The 25,734-nt window shown below is 45.6% G+C and overlaps 1 protein-coding gene across 1 annotated transcript in view; it reads left to right on the top strand.

The window, feature by feature from the left end:
• The window catches only part of JARID2 (jumonji and AT-rich interaction domain containing 2), a 242,673-nt gene that overhangs the window by 104,943 nt on the left and 111,996 nt on the right, over window positions 1–25,734 (top strand). The window contains exon 3 of the mRNA XM_068559141.1: window positions 8,698–8,833. Within this exon, the coding sequence (XP_068415242.1) occupies window positions 8,698–8,833 (136 nt within the window). The remainder of the gene's footprint in view (window positions 1–8,697; window positions 8,834–25,734) is intronic.

Raw genomic sequence — 25,734 nt, 5'->3', positions numbered from 1 at the left:
TCCTTCAGTATTCTCCCTCTCTCTCTGTAAATCCTCTTTTATATGGAGTCTGTGCCAAGAGTCAACATCCCCAACAAATTACTATTATTATCATTATTTCCGATGCTTTCATTGTTCTCTCAAACTGTGGATGGAAGAGGCTGATATTTCAGACAGCAACAAATTGCCTTAAGTAGGATGATTTAATAGCAGGTATATGCAAAACCTGTGCTCTAGAAAATAAAAAGGCATTCATGTAGAGTTTTCCAGACGTTTTTCCCTGGAAGGAGGAAAGGGCTATGAATTCGTTCTGCCCACCTCCCTCCTGGAGCAAGTCTTTTAAATTTTCTTTTCTTACTGGTCATCTCTTTGCAACCATCAATCCCCCGCCGCACACCCGGCCTTGCCATTTGGCATTTTCTGTTAATCCAACCCAGGGTGGAATTGAGCATTGGAATTGGACATCACACTTCATTTTTTTAAGAAAAGGGAATGGAAAGTCACAGATCCCTCCATTTCCAGAGCCTTGGCAGAAGTGGATAGAAGTGGGATATATGCATATTGTGGTATTAGTAACTCATCCAGTGGCTCCTGTAATCTAAACACATAATTGTTTGTCTTAGCACTTGTATAAGTTTTTAAAATAAATTTATTTATTTTATTTATTTATTTATTTATTTTTGGCTGCATTGGGTCTTCGTTGCTGCGCGCAGGCTTTCTCTAGTTGCGGCGAGCGGGGGCCACCCCTCGTTGCAGTGCGCGGGCCTCTCCCATTGCAGAGTACGGGCTCTAGGCGTGCGGGGGCTTCAGCAATTATAGCACGCGGGCTCAGCAGCTGTGGCTTGCGGGCTCCAGAGCTCAGGCTCAGTAGTTGTGATGCGCGGGCCTAGTTGCTCCACGGCACGTGGGATCTTCCCGGACCAGGGCTCGTCCTTGTGTCCTGTTGAATTGGCAGGCGGATTCCTAACCACTGTGCCACCAGGGAAGCCCTGTATAAGTTTTAACAAGGGGTTTCATGTTAGGAGAAGGTCTTCCTGCCTGTGAAGCTGAACGTTCTCTTCTCTCCCAACCTGCACAGCCCCATCTGCTTGGTTTACTTACCGGAGGCTGTGAAGAGCATTTGATGTGCTGTGCTCCCTCCCTGTGGAAGCAGCAGTGTTTTCAGTGGAACGTGGTGGCTTCTGCGTCTGTCCCGTGTGTCGTTACCACACCCACCCCCAACCCCCCGCAGGTTGAAATTTAAAACATTGGTGGGAGGTTCTGGATTTCAACTTAAAACGTAGGTGTGTGTCACACTTTTATCCTGCTATGTCTTGGATATTGGCTTTATTTTATGTGGTGATGTTGTTAAAAATGATGTGTGTGGTAGTGAAGACCTTTTTTTATAATGGATTCAAATCTGCTGGAAGGGACCTAGTCCCTGGTTGACCTACGTCGCAGTTTTCTACCAGTTGTCCCAGCATCATTATTAGCAGTGCCCTTGGCTGCGATGATAAGTTACTGGTCACTTCACCTGTGATGGATGAGACTCTTACGCAGTTTGCTCACAAGTAGTGGGAAATTCACTATCTTCCATGGGGGGGGGGACCCATTTCATTTTAAAAATAGTTGTAATTGGGGCTTCCCTGGTGGCGCAGTGGTTGAGAGTCTGCCTGCCAATGCAGGGGACACAGGTTCGAGCCTTGGTCTGGGAAGATCCCGCATGCCGCGGAGCAACTGGGCCCGTGAGCCACAATTACTGAGCCTGCGCTCCGCAACAAGAGAGGCCGCGATAGTGAGAGGCCCACGCACCGCGATGAAGAGTGGCCCCCGCTTGCCACAACTAGAGAAAGCCCTGGCACAGAAACGAAGACCCAACACAGCCATAAATAAACAAAAATAAATAAATTTAAAAAAAATAGTTGTAATTGTTAGAAAATGGTTTTTTAAGTTTGATCAGATATGGGCTTCCCTAGAACCTGTGCTTTTTCATCATTGTTTTCCCTCTCTTGAGTCAAGATGGCCTGAATTTGAAATCATAAAAAAAATGGACACATAGAGAAATTGCATAAGGATGCTTTGAGAGATGCCCATAGAATTGATATTCTTTCAGTTATAGAAGCCAGTTGTAAAGGCCAGTGAGAGGAGCTCCCTCCCTCCTTCCTTTCCAATCCTCTGCCTTCTCCTCTTAGTAGTTTCCAGCTCTAGCTGATGCATGAGTTGTTTTTCATATAACATTTATATTCGCCGCTTGAAATTAGTAATTTTAATGGTGCTTTCATTTAGGAGCCAATGTGAGTTACCCTTTTGACATTTTCCCTTTAATAACAAATTTCTGAGTTTAGAATTTTGCTTCCTGATCTGGCACCTGCCCCGTAGTGGACCGACGGACTGATAGCTGGTTAATGAGCCAACTCCTGCTTCTCTCCAGCCATGGCACCTTTGGGCAAGACCCTGAAACTCATCTCTAAACGCTAACCACGAGTTTTGTGATTCCTTCCTTTCCCATCGCTTTTAAACTAAAGGGAGAAAGCGTGGTGTGGCCCTTGTCCGAAGGGGAGGCTGAGCACAGAATCGCGAGCATTAACTGTGCAAGCAAGTGCTGAGCCCACCGTCTGGTATATAGCGAGCACCCAGGAGACGTTTGCCATTGTCATACGGTTGGCACTCCACATCCGTGGGTTCCGCATTCCTGGATTCAACCAATGGCGGATTGAAAACATTCAGGAAAAATCTTCCAGAAAGATACAAAAAGCAAAACTTGACTTTGCTCCACCAGCAAATATGTAAATATTTGCCCGGCCAGTAAAAATGTAAACAGCATTTACATTGTATTAGGTATTACAAGTAATCTAGAGCTGATTTAAAGTGTACAGTAGGAAGGATGTAGATGTAGGTAGGTTATATGCAAACATAACCATTTTATATAAGAGACTTGAGCATCCTGGGATTTTGGTATCCGTGCGGGGTCCTGGAGCCAAAATCCCCCGTGGATAACAAGGGATGACTGCAATCATTATCACTTTTTATATTCTTCCCTTATGACTGCAGGGGTATTGTCCTCTGCCTGGCACCTGTTTTGTAAGCTTGACTGACCTGGATGTCCCTGTTTCCTTGCACTAAAGCATCTGAGCGCTCAGAAGAGGATTGGAAGCCCAGCTTGGTGAAAAGCTAGCCATCACTGGAGAGCAGAAGCCCATGAAGGCTTGGCCCAGGCCTGTGGCTGAATGGAGGGCATGGCTTTACTGTATCACTGACCTGATCAGTTTTGACACAGTCAATTAGAAGAACTCTTGGTGTAGTTAGAGCATGTTAAATCAGTAACCCAGTGTTTTGAAGTGTGAGCCATGGAGAGACAGCGAATCGTCAGCAAATGTATTTATATTAAGATCCTTTTTAGGCTTTATTTAAACTAACGTTGATTTGAATTTATGCCGTCAGTGAAGGTTGGGCTGGGCACTCAAGCACATTGAAAACAGCCATGCACGCCACGCCCATGTCCACAAACCCAGCCCTTCTCCATGACGGTGTGTGTGGGGAAGACACAGCAACCTTCACCCAGCAGATCCCGTACCTTCTTTTCTGTCTTGTCCAGTAAACCTGGGTAAGGAGGACAACTTGGTTTATGGTCTCATTCACACAGGACCCTCTGTGGCCTGTTGTGTTGGTTTTTGTTTTTGTTTTTTACCTTAGAGGTCAGGAGAACATCACAGAAAAAGAATTCTACAACTGGGAGCTGTGATTTTTATTGGATTGGAGCCTTCCTTTGGGTTTTGTTGCATTGTAGTGGGGGGTGGGGAAAGAACCCCCCCCCCCCCAATAAAATCACCTTGGAGGGTATAGTGAACTGCAAGCTTAATGAGGTCCTGCTGTGTAATGTGGCTACTAAAATGTATCCCAGCTTTTGGATTGTGCACAGAAATAGAAATGATCTTATTGCATGTGTTGGTCCTGTTGTTCTAGAGTATTATTCACATGTTGGAATGTGTGTTTAATTCTGGATGTCACCTTTTTAAAGGGAAGTCATTCCAAATTGGGTAATCAGAGAATGAGGGTTTGAGACATGATGTCACATAAGAATGAGTCAAGGAACTATCCACTACTTGTCTTACCTTTTTTGTTGATTTCGCTTTTGCTATTTGGTCACTTGTTTTAGTTCGGTGAACAGAAGTCAAAGGGAAGAGTTCTCAGAATATGTTAATATAGACTTCTGTATTCTGACAGTAGAAATGGCAACAGTTAGATGGATGTTAGAAGTATTCATCTTGGCGTTTCACCTCATTTTTCTTTACCTTTGCCTGTATCGTGATGGAGGTTAGAAAGTGACATGAAATGGGCAGGATGGGGAACTAGTGTGTACAGCAGAGCTTCTGAAACTTTAATGTGCATGGAAATCACTAGAGGATCTTAAAATGAGCCTGCATTTCTAACAAGATGCCAAGCGGTTAAGGCACTGGTGGTCTTTGGAGCACACTTGGAGTTGCAACGGTATGGAAGGATGTACAAGGCTGTTATATCTCTAACCTGGATTGTGGGCTTTGGAGAATTGTTAGATGGTGCTGTTTGCTGCAAGGTGTGTAGTGTCTTCATGTGCTTACTGTCTGTGCCCCTTTTTCTTACATGTCTGCTATAAAACTTGGGGCAGCATAAGGTTATGCTGTTATTTTTCCTTTTAATAAAAAGATTATGTATGACCACAAACATTCTAGTTTTAATTCCTGACCTGTTGCCATTTTCAAAGTTATTTCAAAGAATGGTAGATGTTTTACAAATGAAAAGAAAACCCTGTCACTTTTACTTTTAAAGGTCTTATTACTCAGTCTTCCATTTGCCAAAGAAAGTGATTTTTCGCAGTCAATAGCCAAGTGAATCTAGATCTATGTGATGATTTTTTTTCCCCGCTCCTGCCAGCAGACCCAATTATTTTCATTTATTTCAGTGTTTGCAAAGCATTTTTTGGTCTTGGGGAGAAGAAAGTAAGAGATTGGGGGAATGAGGAAAGGTGGTGTGTCATCGGGAGCCTGACTGTTCTTCTCAAGTTTTAGATGGTCTATTAACCTAGAGGTCTTATGGAAACTCCAAATGACAAGAGCTGTTTTTAAGTCAATAATGCAGTTCACAAGAACAGACACACACTCTGGGCAGCTGAATTTGCATCAGAATGAGGCTGCTAGACTCCGTATCAGTGGCTATGCCTCCTCCTGTGTCTGCCTTTATTAAGCTGACCAGTAAAGTAGAATGGACTGAATGCTTGGCTACTTTGTTCCTCGGGAGGAAGAACAGGAAGAACTCAGAAGGGGTATTTTGCGAAGGAATTGGTTGGTGTTTAGCTGAGGGTAAGGGACTGCAATAGGGGCAGCGGATTTGGGCCCTGTAAGGCCATGTGGACTTGGAGTTGGGCACTGTTTTTTGCAGGGAGCGCTAGGTGGTGGCAGAAGGGGTGGTGTGGCCCCTGTGTTAGGACGCTGACAAGCTTACTGCTGAGAATGTGTCGCCTGGCCCTGTTGGATTAGTCACTGCGGGGGGAGTGTTTTTGGGGGGTAGCAGTGATTTCAGTCAGGAATTAGAGTGATTTAAGGCACTTCACTTAACCCATTCTGGAAGTTAGACACTGGCAGGCCAAGTGTGGGTAATGGTACATGGGAGGCTGAGTTTGTACAGTTTTCAGAAATCCTGAGCTCTCACTCTGTCAGGCATGTTTCAGGTGCTGAGCAGGAGAAACGATGTCCTGACTCCATGGAGACATTACTTCTAAATAAGACAGCTACTGAAAAGGGGGAAATACAACAGAGAGCTGGATTTAAAGGACATAGAAGCTCTTGGGCTAGGGGATGGCCCGGGGAAGAGGGGGGTTCACCTAAGTTGCTTGACTTCTGGTGAGGGAGTTAGTTACGTCTGGGTTGTTTTCTAGAGCGCTCAGTACTTGGTCGTTCAGAACTATGATGAGGGTGGGTAAGCGTTAGGCCTCTGAAGTACCTTCTTTCCGGCTTTCCAGGGCGCCCAGCTTAGGTTGCACAGCCCTGTGCTGCCTCGTGATTGGGTGCAGGCCCACCTTGCTAGCCTCCCAGTAGGGAGGGGTGTAAGCCGAATGTAGTGATTCATCGTGATCTGCGGCTGTGAATGGCAGTTGGCTTTCTAATCTCTGAATTCTTACCTGCTGAGCTTTTGGAAACAGAGCAGAGTCGACTTCTTACCTGCTAGGTTTGCATCTTGCATCAACACTGAGGGAAGTCTTGACGAGCATTCTAGATTATAAAAGAACTCGTGTGTGTGTGTGTGTGTGTGTGTGTGTGTGTGTGTGTGTTTTGTTTTGATTTTTAATGTCTAGAACTTGAAACCCCATATTCTGTGTCCTGGATTTGCTTCTCCTGTATTTAAAGTACTTTATAGGTGTCATGGGGCTGCTGGTGTCACTAAGTGAACCTTAAGTGCATCTTCCTTTGCAGGAGTTTCCTTCTCACATGGTTTATGTTTTAATTAGATATTAGTTGTCGGGGTATAATTCTCTCATATGGAGGCCTGGAGTCAAAATGAAGGCACCAGTCTGAACAGGAAGCAGTAAATCATCACAGGAATTTTACATTGAAAGCTATTTTGGGGCTTTACAATTTATAAACTCTGTGTATGTAGGAAGTAATCATTTATAATCGCAGCCTGGCTTGTTGTGGAGACCTGAATGCTGAGGGTAGGAACCTGAGGGTGGTGAAGAGAATTCTGCCCGACAGACTTCCCTGGATCCTGAAAGGTGGACTTCAGCCCAGTGAGCATGAACTCTTCCCGAGGTTAAGATTATCATTCAGTTGAAACCAAAACGCTAGAGGCATTTTCATGCACCCTGAGGGGAGTTGCTTGTTGCTAAGAGTGATTCATTGTGCTTTTCACGAGTTGTGTAGCTGAATCATTTGCCTCTTATGCAGGTTGGTTCCTTGGGCTCCTCAGCTGGGGTCTGGTCAGAGCGCTTCATTCTCCTGGTTTTCAGCCATGCGATTGGCAGGTCTCTGGTGACTTGGACCCAGTGGTGGTTAAGAAGTAACGTGTGTTCCTCCCGCGGGGTGGAGGCCTAGTCTGCTTTCAGCCTTCATGTGTGGATTCCACCACCACCCTGGTCTGTAGATGCCTTGTCTCTCTTAGGAGAGCGACTGGGGAGACAGGATGTGCCTTCTTCCTCTGGAGGTGACGGAAGCCTCGGCTTGGCAGGTCTGCAGAAGTGAAGGACATCGGGCTAGGTGGAAATCCTAGCTCGTTTCTCCCAGGCCCTCTCTTCCCCTTGTTATGGAAGATGGAGAATCACTGTCATTCTGAGAAATCCCAGAAGCTTAACGGGAGCAGCGCCTCAGTTATTTAGGGCTTTAGAGTCTGTGTGGTTGGATTTCTAAGACGTAGTGTGTGTTTATGCAGAGTTTAGGAATTTGTGAGCTGGAGAAGACCTTGGATAATCTACTTCCCTTATCTCGGCCCCTGGAGGGTTTAGTTGGCCGGGTAGTGGCAGGGAGTAAAAACCAGTTCTGTCGGATGTTGAGTGTAACAGCACCGGCCTGACTCTAGGGTATTTGGCCTCCTGTTTGAACAAAAGGAACCTGAATATTCAAAATCCTGCTTTACTGGGGTATTAATGTTTTCCTTATTCTCTTAAGGCCCCATATAACTGAGAAGCCCATAATCCTTCCATCTCTAAATTGAACTCATAAAGTGCTTAAGTCTTGCAGTAGGTATGTGGCTGTAAGGACTTCTTAGATTAGCAAACAGTAGGCAGATACCCACAGAAGAGGACCTGTGAGTATCCCAAGCTGTGTGAAGCAACTCTTTAAACCTTAAAATCAAAAACTCTCTTGCTGGTTCCCTAAAACAGTTAACTCATTTGGGGCACCAGTATCAACCACCTCTGTCTTGCCAGACTTGGCTCTTGTCCTGCCGCAATCCCTGCTGGTCTGCAGTCTTTCTTTCCGTGTTTACTACTGGAATTGCTGGAGTGGTCTCTGGGTGGGCTGCTGGTTCTTTGGTGTGCCCCCTGCCTCACCTTTATTTTGACATAAGGGAGCCACACTTTTAAATGAGATCTTCAAGACCTATTGTGTGTATTCTTTTTCAAAAATCATCCCCCCACCCCCCTGCCACCCCATTCTCTAGTCCAAAAAGATCCATTGCCCTTTTCTGCAGTGGTCCCTCCCCCTCTCTCGTTTTTGTGATTCATCACCTTAAAAGGCCAGTACAGATCCAGTTTCATTTCTTCTGACTGAAGTGTAAATTCCTTGAAAGTAGCACCAAACCGCAACAACAGTAAATTTTGCAAAAGGGTGTGTAGCTCATGTTTGTAAGGTGCCTACATTCTGGCATTATTCGCTTTAAAGAACTCCAGTACAGTGGTGCATTACACCTCCTGTTGTGGCTGCAATAACTCTTTTTCTCTAAACTTTGCCAGGAATATAAAACTTATATCTATTAGCAGTTAATGACGGGATTTGGGCGTGGGGCATGTAAAGGAAGTGAGATGCTTGTGTCTCTCTTCCGGTCCCTTTACAGCCTGAGGGGTGGCTCTTTGCTTGTGGTCTCTCCAGGAAGGGCCAGTGCCCTCCCTCCACTATAGGATGTAGTTCTGATCTCCGGAACTTGGTCTCAGTCACTCAGTACTTGTTTGGGATTTGTTTTTTTTTTGTTTTAAGTTTATTCTGACTCTTAATTAACATTTGCTTGCTTTCCTTTAAGTAACTCCCCTCTCCCCATTCTTCCTTGTTTCTCCAGGATGACAGTGATGGGATTCCATGGTCAGAAGAAAGGGTGGTACGTAAAGTCCTTTATTTGTCTCTGAAGGAGTTCAAGAATGCCCAGAAGAGGCAGCATGGTGAAGGCATTGCTGGGAGCCTGAAAGCAGTGAATGGTGAGTCGCCTGTTTTGTTGTTTTGGATGATGTCTCTGGGCCTGGCCTTGTTTCCGAAATGGATGTGCTTTGGGCGGCTCGTGCTTCTCAGGCTGGGCCCCTAACGGCAGTTATTCTGGACATCCCGTTGGGTTTATAGATTCGTTTTGATGCCCCTTTATATGTTGCATAATATAATTGGCAAGGTGCCTTAGTTAGTCCGCGCCCTATAGACAAGACCAGGGCTGCGATCTGGTTTCTGCCCGTTCTTGGATTGAGTGTGGAGCCTGACTTACAGGTTTTTCTGTGAACATCTGTCTTTCTACCCAAGTATGAGGGCAGAAGAAGCCTTCGATGATCTCGCTGAAATGTGGCAACTTTGGTTCTTATCCCCTGTTTATATAGGAAGTAGCCTGAATCTGTGGGCCTGCTGCCCTTCCCGCTGTCTCTCTGGCTCAGCAGCCTCCTAAGGCCCTGCTTCCTTCCTTGTTGATCAAGCTGGCAGGTGACTGCACAGCGGCAGGTGGGCAGTGGAGGTAGAGTTCCCGTGCGTCCGAAGTGTCCCTCATCCTGGATGGGTGTCAAGTGGGTCCTTGAAGCCTGGAGAGAAACATACTCCCGTCTGAGTTTTTTCTGATGTCTCTTTTTAACAGGGTTAGTGTGACTCGGATGAAATCATCCAGTGAACACCATTTCAGAACTAGCATTTGGTTACTGTTTATATTTTATTTGGGGGGTTGTGGCTGTGGCTGTATTGCACAGCCTCTCTTGTTCTTATTAATCTCCTAGAATCTTAGATAAGTGTGAATGAATTGACCATGTTCTGGTTTGTACTTGTTTGGAGCGAGGAGATAAGGAAGATGAGATCCTATTATTCTTTTTGCGTTCTGGCTGTGATCCTCCGGTAATAGTCATCACCCGTGGCGAACCTGACAGCTTGCCAGGGGGCAGAGCCACAGGTTGACTTAGGGCATCCAGTTTTTTTCCATCCTGCTTAGTTGTAAGGTGAGTTGTTTGGGAGCCTCTTGTTGGAACTAGTGCTTCCAGACAGGACCTGTTGGCGCTCTCTTTCCACAAGCCCATGGCGGGGTTTTCTGAGGTGGCCTTCCTGAACACCACCGGGGTCCGCCCTGCCATCCACCCAGGTTCTGTCACTCTCTTCTAGTACTGTGTGACTTGAAACAAGAACCGCCTGAAGTCTGAGCCAATGTGTATGGGAAAGGCCCTTTTTGAATCTTTCACACGTGCAGAAGCAAAATAATTTGAGGAATCTGTTGCCACAGTTACACAGCTTGGACCCCTATTTGTTCACGGGTCTCCTACCAGGTAGGGACCCCGCCATTTCTTGGCTGCCTGTAATGGAGTAAATGCTAAGCCACGTGTCTTTTTAGAGAGCATTTGACGTGATCAGTCTTGCTGACATTGCTTCACATTGAACATACTGTTCTGCTCTTAAGTTTTTGAGGGGAGGGTGATGGCGGGGAGAATATCATTGGATCCTGGGGTTAGAGTAGAGCAGTGGCTGCTACGGGGTTAGATTTTACTGCTGTGACAAGGCGTGCTCTCATTCTGCTGTTCTGGAGTGGTGATGCCTTCGTGCTTTAGGACTCTTTTATTATTAATTAATTAATTAATTAATTTATTTATTTTTGACCGTGTTGGGTCTTCATTTCTGTGCGAGGGCTTTCTCTAGTTGCAACGAGCAGAGGCCACTCTTCATCGCGGTGTGCGGGCCTCTCACTGTCGTGGCCTCTCTTGTTGCGGAGCACAGGCTCCAGACGCGCAGGCTCAGTAGTTGTGGCTCACGGGCCCAGTTGCTCCGCGGCATGTGGGATCTTCCCAGACCAGGGCTCGAACCCATGTCCCCTGCATTGGCAGGCAGACTCTAAACCACTGTGCCACCAGGGAAGCCCCTAGGAATCTTTTAACAACTAAAAAACCCACCCAACTGGGAAAAGTCAGCTTTTAGGACAAGAAGGTAGCCAGGTGTCCAGGATTGAATAATGGTGGAATTTGGGTAAAAAAGAACAAAAACTAAAATAAGGCATTCAAGAAGCAACTAGTGCTGCCAGCTAGTTGGCCAAATGTAGCTCTTGTTTTCATTGGCATACTCAGGGCTTGACGATACCGAGGAAGGAATTCTAAGAAAAGTTGGCACATACATCTCTATGGGGATCATTGAAGACTTTAAATCATTCTTTTACCACCTCCATAAAAAAGGTGGTCTTTGTTGTTTGTGGTGGTAGTTTGCCTTTCACCCTGATAAAGACTGACTTGTCTTTCCCTCCCTCCCTCCCTCCCTCCCTCCTTCCTCCCTTCCTCCCTCCCTCCCTCCCTCCCTCCTCCCTTCCTCCCTCCCTCCCTCCCTCCTTCCTCCCTCCCTCCCTCCCTCCCTCCTCCCTCCTCCCTTCCTCCCCTCTCTTTTGGTTGTGAAGTTGTTGTCAGCTTGCCCTTTTCTGGTTCATGTTGATGTTTGTGCAGGCTGTATTCCAAGGCCACCTTTTTGTTATTCCGCATGTTGGATTTCGATAGCAGTTCTAAGTAAATACATCTCCTCGTTTTAGAACTTGTGTGTGTTTTAAGAATAATTTTCTTAAAGGCAGCTAGCATGTTAAACAAAGTGTGCTTTCTTATTCGGGGGCTACTGGGAAGCCTGGAAACCAGACTCGTTACCATGGGAATAAGTCCCTCTCTGTAGGTCCCAGAATCTCAGGGGTGCTCTCCTAGGGGGTGTGATCCAGAGAAAGCTGAAGTAGCTGGCGGCCTCCGGGACTCTTGGTGGGGGTGGCTAGTGAGGACTGTGAGCGGCCTTCTCTCTGAATGTGTGTACATATGTGCGCGTGTACACATGTGCGCCTGTACATATGTGCGCGTCTACATTTATCACTCAAGTTTGAGTGGGTGCTTTATAACAGATCATCATTCGTATGCGGTGCAGTAGAATGACCTTGTCTGGCGCTGTACATCACAGCACACTGTTTGGGGTTCTTCATTGTGGGGCAAGTGAAGATAGGTTAGTGGTGGGGGAAGAGTGGTTTTAACAGTCATGCCTTTCCTTTTCATTTCTCTTTTAATTTTTTTTGGTCCCCTACCCCCTCGAGGTTCCCTTTCAGAAGTTGAAATAATTCCATCGTTTTAGTTTTAATTGTGACAGAAAGTTATCTGGCGGTAGAATTTGAAACTGTCCGGTACAGAGCCCTTGCTGGGAGGTGTGGTATGAAACTGGATGGGACAGAGGTGAGAGTAGGTGCCTGCACCTCAGCTAGGGCGGTGTTGGTGGGGCTTCTGCCCCCTGTGCTCCCTTTCTCATGCTTCATGGCTTGAGGATTGTGGGTAGTGAGGTACCTCTGAGACCTGTGGGGTTTCTGTCTGTAAGGGGAAGATGACATTCTTGTTGGGGGGCTCTCTGAGTGTGTTCTCTGTGGTAGTAACTTCCTAATGGCACACGGTTATTTATGCTGCAGTAGCAGAATTGGAATTACAGCTCAAGTAACTTTGAATCCAGTACTTATTTTAGAATCCAGAATGGAGGAAAATGGCACCCTATCTTTGCAACAGTAGTATTGAAAACAAGGTGTTTTGTTTTTCCCCCTGTATATCAAAGCAAAGATGTTTCTTGGTTATTGGTCTTGCCAGAGTTTCCTGGGAAAATTCAATTTTAAAATACTATCTTGAGTTCACAGTAGAATGGGCTTGACATAATTTTCATCTAATTGGGAAATGAATTGCCATCACTTCTGCGAGATCACAGGCATGCTAGGATGATGAACAAGCAGCCCCCTGCCCTGGCCTCCTGTGGGAGGAGGGTTGGGGTCTGGTGTCTGCTAACGGGGTGCCAACAGCAGCAGCTTGTCTGAGCGGCTGAGCTCAGCCGCGCCCCTTGTGCAGGTCTGGTAGAGACATAATAAGCCAAGCAGACATAAGATAGTAGAGAGACCTCAGATTTTATGTCATAAAATCCATGTTTGCCATCAGTCTTGCTTTTGTGCTTCTAAAGTGACAAGGGATGAATTTTTTTTTTTTGTCCTACTGGAGGTGGCGAATCTTGAGTCTGGGACATCCCAGTGGGTTGTCTGTGTAGGAATTGAAGCTGTTGTTATACAGTTTGTTGGCTGTAGCCAGGCTTCAGGGGAGGTGGTGCTAAGGTTTCTGCTGGATGTGAACCTTCTGTCTACTCTCTGCTGTAGATGGTGCCACTTTTCCCGGCAGTAATAAATTGACAAAAGCTTCAGAAAGGCTGGCAGAGGCGGAGGCCTCAGCCACTCTTTGAGGCCCTTGGCCTGCTGGGGCTGAAATTAGGGACATTTAAATAATAACATGCTACACAAATAATGAGTACACATAATTACACAGTAAGAGAGGGGAGCTATTAGCTGTATTTGAATTTCATTTGCTTCCTGTAAATTTCATCTGAGATCCAGCAAACCCTGTGGCCAGCTAAAGCATCTTGACTAGATTTAAGGGAAGCTGGATTGTTTTTTCTTAGAATTTTACAGTAGTTGTGATAGCTGGAACCTATATTGAGTGCTTGCTTTTTGCCAGTTATTGTTCTAGCACTTCACCTGTATTTTGCTCATTTAACTTTCAGAACCAACCATTTTCTAGAAATATAGGAAACTGCACTGGGGCGTATTAGCAATTTGCTTACACTACTAGTATGGGGCAGAGCCAGGATTTAAACCCCGGCTTTCTCCCTTGCTTATAATAACCACCACTTAAATAAATAGAAGTAGTTTTGGAACCCCCTATAAAGATAGGATTTCAAAAATACAAAATTGTAGGAGTACTTTTTTTTTTCAAATAGCAATTTCTTTTGAAGGAGATCTGTGAAATCTTTCATTGGCAAAGAGACCTCAGAAGAGGGGGGGCAGTACAAGTATTTATTCATGTGACCACGGCTCTGGGCTTTATTAGCGCTTGTCATTGAATTGATAGTCAGAAGAAATCGAAAAACTGCATTCCTCCTGATTGGTCACCCTCCTTACACACGGATACATTCATTAATTATTTCTTTCTGTTTCTTCACCTAGGGATACAGATTTGTGTTTTTAATATTGTTGTGGAACCAGCCAGCTGGCAGAGGGCTGCCACTCACCTCCATGAGGTGGTGAGAGAGGGGCAGTGGCCTTGCTGGCAAAAACTGTCCCATTTGTAGCGAAGGATCAAAGCTAGAAGTACAAATATAAGGACCCCTTGTGCAAACTGGCCCCCCCCCCCCGCCCCGCCCATCCCATTTCTTTTTTAAAAGGGTAGAATTTTGTTGGACTCTCTTCAAAATCTCTCTGAGATTACTGATGTCTATGGAATGAAACATGGGCCCAGCTTCTGCAAATTCACTGTTTACAGGATGAGGTTAAAGTGTGACTTTCGAGTCAAAATCAGAGTCTGGGCACCTTGTCTGATGAATGGAAGTTTATTTTTGGCCATATTTGAAATGAATGCTGTGGCTGTATGGTTGCCTTCTCCTGGCCTGAAGCTCTAATGTCCAGCAGTTCTCAAGATGGTCTCTACTTCAACAGGAAAGACAATCTCCCCCCACCCCCTGCCGAAGAAATTGGCTTTTCCAGATTGAACTGCTGCTGTGTCAGTGCTTGTGACCTCTGCAGGTTGGGCCATGAGTTAAGTTTTCTCTTAACAGTCCAGCGCCTGAGACATTTGTCACCTGCGTCCCCTGACAGCATGGGAGAGCAAGGCAGTGAGGGCAAATACACTTCTTGAAAACAACCTACATTTATTCTTTGCTTAAAAATGAAGCTGCATCTATCTTGGATGATGGTAGAGTTGGGAAGGCTTGATTTCTTTCTCTTGTAGGTGTTCTGTCGTCAGTCTTCATGACCCTGAGTAATGCAGATGGGAAATTTCTAGATAGAGCTCCCATCTGATCAGTACTTGATGGAATTCTTAGTATGTAGGAGCTATCGTGAGTAATAAAGACAGAACTTGAAATTGCTAATTTTGGAGGAGTCAGAATAGCTTATTTCATCTCATCTAAGATGTCATTAAGTGATGCATTGTTTTATGGAAGAAAAGAAAAAATGCTTCCAATTATAAGCGTAAGCCATGATAATTGTGAGGTGCTTTATAACAAGAGAGAAATATGTGTGACTTGGTATCAATGAAGCACAATAAAATACAACAAAATGCTTTAAAAATCAGAGGTGTGTGTGACCGGTTTGACGTGAGGAGGCTAGCAGGGAGGCAGGTGATGTGAAAGGCCCAGTGCTGAGCTACCAGCAAAAGCTTCAGTGAAGAAGTTGCATTCCTGTGGGCCTTGAAAGCTGTGGGACTTCTTGAGCGAGGGCTGAGGCTGGGACGGGATAGTGTGCAGGGCAGGGGTGAGGACCAGCAAGTAGACACTGGCCGGGATTGTTGATGCCACAGTCCAGAGGGACAAATGGCAGGTTTCAGTGGCCAGCCTGCTTGTACCGCTCTGGCACCAAGGGAATGGCGAGCCTGCCTGCAGCCCTTTCGGCCACAGAATTATGGATGGCTAGAGCTGGAAGGGACTTCTGGAGGTATATAGGCCAGGCTCATCATTTTACAGATGAGGAATTTTGAACCTTGCTGATGAGCTTCACTGGAAGGGATGGATCATGCTGAAGACTGATTGGAACCAGAAATCCAATTTAAGTGATGGCGAGACACCAGGCTTCCCAGGAGGCATGGCTTCGTGTGAGGAGTTCCTGGAGCGTTGAGGATGGAGGTGCCCCTGGAGGTGAATGTATTCTGCTCCTCTTTCCTGTCACTTGTGCGTGAGGCCCGCTGCCCATCCAGCAACTTCAGCCTGCCGCCTCTGGCAGTTCTGCAAGCTCTGTGCGCTCTCTGATTACAGCCCCATCCTCCTGGCTTGGACCCTTGTAGTAAGAGGGGCACACCACACAGGTAGTGTCACCTGGGGGGGAGCATGCGTGTGATGTCTGAGCTTGAGACAGTTCCACAGTGTTTTCCTGCCTGCCCGTGTTGTTAGAATGGCTCAACTTTGAGAGGTGTTGAAGCCGAGAGGATGGAAACCTGCTGTGTCCTGGGATGTTTCTTAAAGCTCTTCCGCCTCTAAGAGTCTTTCTGGTCAGTGCCTCCCTTTGGGCACCAAAATCCCTTTGTCTCATCTCTATGAGAACACCACTCTGGAAAGTATCCCTCTTTTCTTCGTCATTTGTTTACTTCTTTACTAGATCATTCCCATCAGTAAACAAAACATGTTGTAGTTTCTCCCATAAAATAAACCCTCCGATAATCTATCTCCCTCCTGCTATTCTTTTCTTTTACTTTATAGAATTCCTCGGAAAAAAATGTCTACACTATCTGTTTCCCTCTATTATTTATATTCATGTTAATATCCTCTCCCCCCTCATTCTCTTTTGAACCCCTAGAGTCAGGCCACTTACCAAGGCTAATAATGACCTTGATGGCCAAATCCAGTTATCAGTCAGTGTAGCTTTAGCTGCCCATCCGGCAGCGTTTGACATGATGATTTTCTCCTGAACTCTGGTTGCCTTCCTGCCGTCCGCACTTTGCTTTCTTGATAGGTCTCATGAACTTGAGGTGTACCAAGCCAACTCTGTCTCTCCCCTCCCTCCCATCTTGCTCCCGCCCTGCTGTCTTCCCATTGTCAATAAATGCCAGTTCCATACTTCTGGTTGCTTTGATCAAAACCTGTGAGTTATCTGGTACTCCCCCCACCCCTGCCCCGATTTTGCAAAACCTGTTTATTCTAAACTCACAATATGTTCTGAAACTGAGTTTGCACCGCTGCCACGAGTCCACCACCTCTAGCTTGGGCTGAGACTCCTAAAGCTCCCTCAACTTCTGCCTTTTTACCTCTCTAGGCAGCAGCTAGAACAGTCCTTTGTAAGTGCGAATCAGCACACGCGGTGTCCCGCAGTGTCCCCCCGTCTCTCTTAGCATGAAGGGCAAGCATCTTACCCTGGACACTGATGTGGTCCCCCAGCCTCTCTCTGGTCTTATCTGCCCGTCTCTCCCTCACCTAGTCTAGCCTTCCTGCTGTTCCAAATGCACTTAGTAGTATACTCTTGCCCCAGAATTTTTGTGCTTGCCAATGCTTCTGTCTAGAACTCTCTCCCTTTAGGTACCTGTGTGACTTGATCCCTCTCGGTATTTCAGGGTCCTGGTCAAATGTGCCGTTACCAGAGGCTTCTTCCTTGAGCATCTTATTAAAGATTGTGCCTTTGCCTGTTACCCTTTAGCTCCTTACCTTGTAATATTTTTTTGACATAGACTCTCTCACAGCCTGGCATTGTGTTATTCTGTTTGCTTATTATAAGCTCTCGCCCCACAGTAGATTGTAAGTTCCAGGAGAGAAAAGCTTCATCCATGTTAACTGCTGCTGTATCCACAACTCCTGGGTGCTCTGTAGAGTGTGTGGTCACCTGCACACCGGCTGTGTCCCCACCCCTCTGCCCAGCACCCCTCTGCTGCACTGTGGATGTGTTCCTCTCTGTTCAGGGGTTTGTACCATCTCTCACTCCAGATTTCATTTTGAAAATGCATACACCTTGACCCTGTAGCCCCCTCGCCCCAGGTCACAGCCCATGCTATTTTCCCTGTTACCAAAGTGCACATTTATTCATAATTGTGAGGTCTTTATAAGTCTCATTATCGTAAACATTCTTGGAATTAGGTCACCCTTTTATCCTTTCTTTCTGAACTACATTTGTTGAAAGCCTACCTATGTGCAAGATACATTGATCAGTAGTTTAAAATAAAACTGTCCTTTTAAGAAAATAAAAGTTACTGCTTTTATTTCTCATAACAGTGTGGTAATTATACGATTACTATCATAACTTTGCGGGTTTGTTTAGTGGGTCTCAGATGGAAAGCAACATGCTCAAAGCTACATTGCTAAGAAGTGGTCAAATCAGGATCTGAACCCAGGACTCCTGAATCCAGATCTTGCCCCACTTTAAAAAAAAAAAAAAAATTCGAGGAAGACTTTACACTCTGTGAAATCACTTATCTTAGGTGTGCAATTTCGTGAGTTGCCAGATGCACATGTACCCGTATGACCAGAGCTCCAGTGTTGATACAGGACTTTTCCGTCACCCCAGAGAAGTTTTCACCTGCCCCTTCTAGTTCATTTGACTTCTTTAAAGTATGTGCTCATTTGGTGGTTTGTCAACATGGCTGTCTCCGTTTTTAGGAGCTTTTATGATGTTACATGAGTTTAGGATATTTCTCCAGAATGTACCAGATGCCAGAGAGTGTCTGTTGAGACTTGAAAGTGCCTTAGAGACAGAGGCACAGGTGTGTCCAGTAAGCAGCTCTTGGAGGCCTCAAGCAGTGCTTGAATAAGGACCCCACAGTTGGACGTGCTCAAGGGTGACATTCACCGTCTCATGGCGACACTCGTGGAGCCAGATTCTCCATCCTAAACCGGCATCACAGCTTTCATTCTGAGCGGTTGTGCAAGTCCAGACCAAGTGGGCTTTTAAACAGTTACTTCTCATCCTCTGCCATGTCAACGTTTCTCTTGTGGCACCCCTGCCCCGCCCCCTTTGTGGCACTGTTCTTAGTCTGCCTGTTTAGAATACTCAGCCTTGGTGTTATAATTCAGGACATTCTGGAACTGGATGTTCAAGACTTGGCTTTTCCCCAAGGGCAATTGGCATCTGTAAGTCTTGTGCCTTCTCTGCTAATACAGTGTGCTTTCAGTTAGATTGATTCTTGTGAGGACCCCATGATCAGCTTGGTGGCCTTGAGGATGCAAAAACATGAGGCAGCAGTGTGGTGAGATTGCTGATTTTTGTCCATTTTCTTGTGGCTGTGGTGTAAGTCTATATATAAGTCAGCTTGTGCTGCCATAAGAAAATATCACAGACTGGATGGCTTAAACAATAGAGCTTTATTTCTCATAGTCTGGAGGCTGGAGGTCCAAGATCCAGGGTGCCGGCCACTTCAGTTCTTGGTGAGGCCTTGCTTCCTGGCTGAGAGAGAGAGAGAGAGAGCGCGTGCGAGCATTGGTTTCTCTTCCCCTTCGTAAAAGGCTACCAACCCTATCAGATTAGGGCCCCTCCCTTACAACCTCATTTAACCTTTACAAGCTCTGCCTTCAGATACAGTCACACTGGGTGTTAGGGTTTCAACATAAGAATTTGGCTGGTGGGCATTAAGTCTGTAACAGTCCAGTATGCGGTAGGGATTTGAAATGGTGACAGTTCTGTTTGTTTCAGTTTTAGATTAAGTTAATTGCTGTGTTAATTTGTACCATGTTTCTTTTTGTGAGACTGTAACTATTTCCTGGTAGGTCAGGAAACTGTAAGGGCTGTTGGACCTTAGAGAAGATGTTGTTCCTCTCAACTGGGTAAAATTAAACTTGGACATTTATTTATTGAGTTGTTGCTTCTGTGAGACCACTTGGATTAGCCCAAGTCCCTTACTGCAGTGGGGATTGGAACATGATTCCTATGCACAGGGAGCAGCTGTCCAAGGCCAAGAGCCCTAAGAGAGGGCAAACAAGGTGTTTCTTAGGCCCTAAGGGCTTGGGAGGGGATTGGCAATTGAGATGGCCTAGGAAGGACGGTTCTAGCCTTGAGTTTGGAAAAATCATGGGATTATTTGAAGTTGAGGGACTCGTATTTGTTATACGTTAATTCATCTTATTTGCTTGAATGTTATGCTGTAAATGTAATTTAGGGCAGTGCTTTCCAATTATTTTAAATTCTCAACCTGTATGGAAAGGGAAGGCCCTGTGGCCTTCACCAGATAGGGCTGCACTCAGCCAGAAGTAGCTTGCCCATGCGTGGAATTTATCTGTGTTCATTCTTGTAACTGATAATGCCACCCACCTCCTTCTACTTGGAGAAAGGCCTCGTGTGTTTTCTAAATCTTACCCATTTCATGATTTGAATTCTGTGATATGTATATTTATGGAGTTTATAATTACTGTCAGATTTACCAGAATGGACTAGTGCAGTTTTGCTTTGCTTGTGAATTTCTTAGACCCCATTCCCCCAAATTTAGAGGACCTTTTATTTTAGTTTCTGGAAATAACCTGTTGTTACTTGAGCCTTCTACTGTGTATATTTAAAGCCAGAAGAGTGATTAACTGGGTAGGCTTTGGGGAAATTGCCCTGCAGTCCACACATCCCTTCATGTAGAGTGCGTTACTTAATCTCCCTGCTGTCAGATCTCATCTATCCTTCCAGCTTTCTCCATGGCCTTCAGGGTCCTTCTGCAGAGTCCCAGATTTGGCTTCCTCATAATTTCTTTCCGAAAGATTGTAAAACAGTACAGATCTCGCGTTCCAGGAGGTTTGGGGACAATGAAGGAAATGTGAACTATTTCATAACCTTAGCCGTGCCTCTCAAGGAGAGGAGTGGCCAGTGTCAGCCCAGCCTGTCAGCCAGGCTGTCCCTGTGATGTGCCAGGGAGAGCTTTAGGGCTCCTCGTTCCCGATGTCCTGGGACCCAGGTCCCCTCTCTTTGCACCATTCCCTGACCTGTCGCTGGGGTTCTTGGCTCATTCACACCTTGGATGTAACGAGTCAGCTCTTTGTGCACACAGGGCCTCTTCCTGGCTTCCCTGCCCTTGTCTTCTGGGTTATTCCTTAACCAGGTCTGCACTTCCCTTTGGCAGGTAGGTGGGCATCCTGGTCACGCTTGGCACCTGGTCTTGATGACAGGGGACGCCATCTGGGCTTGAGACTCGCAGGCCAGCTTGTGGTGCTGTCTGAAGTGGCAGTTTCCTTCCAGTTTTTCATGGCTCTGCCTTCTGATGCGTGAAGGCAGCTCAAGGTCTCCACGTCGGAAACATTTAACTGTTATTTCTGACATTCTCCTTCCTTCCCATACGATTGGGGTATTCGTGAAAGGGACTCATTGAATCTGTGTTTTGAAAGTTGCATCCTACTCTCTAGACGGTTGATGAATCCTCTTCAGACACCATCAGGGCGGGTGACATGCCAGTGGAAATATTGCAGAATATTCCATTCTGGCATGCAGGGGGCCTGCTAATTTCTAGTGGGATCTGCACTGCAAATTGCCTAACCTCTACCCTAGTGGCTTTATCCCGTCTCATTCAGTCCTTGACCTGACTTCAGACAACCAGTACTGTTTGAAAAGGGCCTTTCCAGTCGACTCGGTTGGAAAGCGTTACAGTTGTAAAGGGTGAGCTGGAAGCCTCTCAGCTGGCACTTTCTGAATCCCTCAGAGGAATATATTGGCACACTCTCTACTCTCCGCCTGAACCCTCCTTATAAATCGAGAAGCCAAGCGTTAGGAAGCACAGGGCCAGGTCAAAGTGTGTGTGTGTGTGTGTGTGTGTGTTTGGGGGGGGGCACGTCATCATCCAAGCTGAGAGAGCCAACTGGTTCCTGATAACAGCCCCGTTTCCTTCCCCCTTCTCCCCACATTTTGATGTTTATCTTCCTGCCACTGAAAATAGAAGTGTCTAGTGAATGCAATTTACAGTGTGTTTCTATTTTTTTTTTCTGGAGAGCCTTTTCTGCAGAAGATGCAAATAGCTTTTTTTTGTTGTTGTTTTTTCCTTCTCTTTTACAATTTAAATAAGAAGGAAAGTGCTGGGCTGCTTTATTCAACAAGTGTTACACCTTTTAAGGAAAGTTGCCTTTTTTCATTATTGGCTTTTTTTCTGTGGTTTCAGGGGACAAGGTGCTGAGATAAGAGGCGGGAGCTTGCCGTTGATTTATTAGCCTGTTTGTTACCATCTGTCTGCCTCGCACTTCAGTCTGTTGATGGAAAGCCCGATGTGAACGTGCCGCGGGGCCTGAGAGATATCCATCTTCCCGAGTTGTCTGACTGCAGAGCCTGTATAATCACTTCTGCCTAGGCCCTCACAGGAGTCTGTGATGTGACGAGTAACCCAAGGGAGAATGGTGGCTTAGTTTCTTCCTCCACCTTGGACACTCCTGCCGCTGCAGACGCAGGTCCTGCAAAGATGCTGTCTCCAGCCGTGTCCACAGGGTCAGCCAGCCCACTCTTGGTGCCTCCCCCCTCCTGGGGTCTCCCTTTATGGAAGAATTCCAAGGGAATAGGTTAAGATTGCCATCAAGTGGCTACTCTTGGTAGTGGAAGGAAGGATACCGGCCACTACCGCGGGCTGACTTGTCACACATTCTCCTCCAGTGTCTTAGCCCTTTTGTGAAGCAGAGTCAAGGTCAAGAGTGCTTTCTGTCTGAGGAACTGACTGGTTTTTTTTGGCGGGTGGTGGGCAGAGCGAGCTCAGAACGTCTGCATATTGTATATCCCCAGCGAGAAGGCATCTGTGTGAACCGGAATTAACGCCTTCCCAGGCGGACTCTGGAACCGGAGGCAGGCTCAGTTGCACTGGTCTGAGCTCAGAGCCCTGGAGCCGTGAATGCACATGATCAAGAGGCTTCCTGGAGAGAACTGCTGGGCATTCATCCTCCTGCCAGCCCTGGGCCAGGAGGCCAGAGCCCTCCAACTTTTCTCGTGGAAATTGGCAGAGAGGACCATGCTGTCATCCGTGAAAGGATGGCGCACAGTCCCACCAAGGGTGAACAGAACTAACAGACCTGATTTGGCCGTTCTGCTTGGCTCTCCTGCTCGTTGTTTCCCAGCTCTGTAAGTGGAGGAATAATTTCTTTCTCAGAGGTGATTAATGGGATGACTTATTTAAAGTCCTTAGTACCTGGCAGAAAAGAAGCATTCAGAGGGCAGTTGTTATTGAGGTTCTAGGTATACATTACCTAACCACTTCTCATAAAAGCTGTAGCTGTGTCATATAACAGCATACTTAAGGGACTGTATTAAAATCGGTTTGTTTTGTTCCCTGGGTTTGGGTGCCAGCATCCTGTAATTAAATGTCACCCTAGGACTTGGAGAGCAGAAACCCTGACCAAGCTCAAAGGAAGCGATCCCCGTTTAGTTTTCCCCAGCAGGTTATTCCTCAGATGTGTTGGGAAACCTGCCCTGTAGGAATAGTGAGAGTTTGGTTTGTATGGGTGGGGCACCCCTTCCTGGGCACAGAGCGCTGGATTCTGTAGTCCCTGAGGAGCCCGAGAGGATGGTTTCTGAGCTGGCACTTGGTACGCGAAAGAGGATGGATCTGTGCCAGCTGGCTGGAGGGCGTAGGCCTAAGGGAGGCGGAGGGAGAATGACTTTGGAGTACATCAGAATGGCGACTAAACTTTAGGTCAGGGTCAAGGAAAGAAAATTCTTGGGGCCTATGTATTTTCAGCAGCCTTTTAGAGGTGATAGAGGCTATGTGATGTAACCATTCACACTGCAATCTGTCAAATTATATTAGCCCCAAATTCCTGGATTCCAGCCATTTAAAGCAATATTGGATGCATCAAAAAATTGATGTGTTGTAATATGCACTGACATTGTCCCATCATTCTAGTTCTACCAGTAACTGGGTATCGCTGTGAGCAGTCATCCCTTCACTGGTTTCCTCCTTGAGTAAAATAAAACTCTGGCCATCCCTTGTCTCACTTGGTTCTGTTTTAGTGATGAGTGATGACAGGATGTGTTTATGGCAGGCTCAAGTTCTTCCAGCTCGCTCAATGCCCTGTGTACTGTTGGGTTGGGAAACATTTGGAGGCTTTTGCAGAACTTGGAGGGGAGTGGATAGGAGGTAATCTAGAGGAAAGGTGCCTATGGTGTGTGCATCCTTCCCCACCCACGCCTCTCCCTGCACACAGGAATGCAGGGTGATGGTTTCTCTCTGGAGGTCTCCTGCATGTATAGGAACAGAGGCAGCAAACCCAGAGTCCTCTGTTTGCGGGTTTACACCTCTCAGTGCCTGTAGCCTCGAGGGTAGCAAGATGCAAGCCTAACTCAGAACAGTTTCATGTGGCACTTTGTTCGTTGATGCTTGCTGACCTTTCACCCTCAAGCTACAATAGGATCACCTAAAACTGTTTGTGATAAAAATGCCCCTTTGGTGTAATTGCTTGGCACAGAGAAAGTTTTTCTGCAGTTCTTCATTTTCTGAATAAGCTTGTGGCTTTTGAATGGTTCCAACCTCCGTTTTCCCTTCTCCCTTCCTGTAAGAGCTAGACCAATTACACTGCGAGCCATCTGTGCTGCATTGGGGGGGATTTATCAGCTCCTGCTCTGTTCACCCCTCCTGTCCTTTCACCCTGCCGCCGGAAAAGAAGTTCGGTCTGTCTGACTTGCCCTGTGTACTGGGTCTTAACTCCTAGCAGAGGACAGCACACAGACACAGGGGCTGCTGCTGGGTCTTGAGACTAAAGGCATGAAAATTCTATAGATCAGCGCTGGCCAGGAGAGAGCTCTCTGCGATGATGGAAATGTTCGTGCCTGCGTGGTCCTGTACGGTAGCCACTAGTCAGTTGTGACTCCTGAGTCCTTGAGACCTAGCTGGTCTGGCTAGTTTTAGTTCATTTTATTTATTTTTAAAAAATTTATTTATTTATTTATTTTTGGCTGTGTTGGGTCTTCGTTTCTGTGCGAGGGCTCTCTCTAGTTGTGGCGAGCAGGGGCCACTCTTCATCGCGGTGCGCGGGCCTCTCACTGTCACGGCCTCTCTTGTTGCAGGGCACAGGCTCCAGACGCGCAGGCTCAGTAGTTGTGGCTCACAGGCCCAGTTGCTCCACGGCATGTGGGATCCTCCCAGACCAGGGCTCGAACCCGTGTCCCCTTCATTGGCAGGTGGGTTCTCAACCACTGCGCCACCAGGGAAGCCCTAGTTAATTTTAAAAGCCGCATGTAACTGGAGTCTACAGAATTAGACCATGCAGTTACAGAGACAGGATGAGCGTAGTGGTGAAATTCTTCTCTTTCATTCTCATGCTCTGTCTTTTGTTGTTGTTTTTTTTGGCTGGAAGTCTTTTTAGATAGCCAGTGTAGTCAGTTTCAGAAACATTCTCTTGGTATGTTATATAGAAAGTCCTGACAAAGTGAAACAATATTAATATTTGTTTCAAATGCCTTTTAGTGTTTTGGGCAATTTCAGAATACTCTTGCCCATGGTATTAATGTCACAATGTTCATATTACCCTTGACTTCCATATAGCAGTGTATCACTGGCTCCAAAAATTGTCTACCGTTCTCATGTACCTTATCCAGGTTTTTTTATTAGCGCCACATAAGTAATGTTTAAAATCGCTGCCTTTTTTTCATTAATTACTTCTTTTGCGTTCAGGTGCTGCTTCTATGACGGCAACACCCCTATTTTCCTCTGATACCATTTAAATAATTTTTAAGATTTCCTTTTGGCTTTGTATGTAAAGAAATTCATTTTAATTGTGGAAAATTTGGAAATTTCAGAAAATTATGAAGATTCTGCTGGGGAGAATACCAGTTTTTATTACTAGTTTTATTTTCTCTGGTCTACTTTCTGTACATTTATATTTTTTAAGCACAACGTAATTGTTTTATGCAGTGGAATTTCTGCAGTTTAAGTTACATTGTAAGTCTTTCCTCATGTCACTAAGTGTTTGAAAATGTGATTTTTAAAAATCATGTGTAATGTTAAAAAATTGTGTTCCATGTTTAGCATTAGTCTTTAGTATGGTACATGTTACTTTTAAGGAAAATACTATGAAGAATATACACAAAATTGTTAATAGTGATTGATGTAATTTCACCTTATAAAAAAGATAGGATTATAGTTAGTTTTGGTTTTTATTTAAAATTGTTAGTAACAAAATGAGTTTATCAAAATTATCAGGATATAACAGGTAAATACTTTGAGGAAGACACAGAACAGCTTTACATGTAGAAATAAATTATTGGCTCCATTTCTTTTAAAAAAATCATTTAGAGGTTAAATATGTATAAAACATAATATAATGTGAAGGTTAGTAAGTGTTAAATTTATGAGAGCTCTAATTTTATTTCACCTGAAAACTTGAAGGTTATTTCTCAATAATTCCTAATTTTGATCGGTGAATGCCAGGAAATCAGTGTATTATAAATTACACGAGGCATTCCTAGCAAAATACTTTTAAACACAAA

Source organism: Eschrichtius robustus, chromosome 12, assembly GCF_028021215.1.
Source record: "Eschrichtius robustus isolate mEscRob2 chromosome 12, mEscRob2.pri, whole genome shotgun sequence".
Classification (NCBI taxonomy): Eukaryota; Metazoa; Chordata; class Mammalia; order Artiodactyla; family Eschrichtiidae; genus Eschrichtius; species Eschrichtius robustus.
The sequence above is the reverse complement of the archived record's forward strand: the minus strand, read 5'-3'. Positions and strand labels throughout refer to the sequence as shown.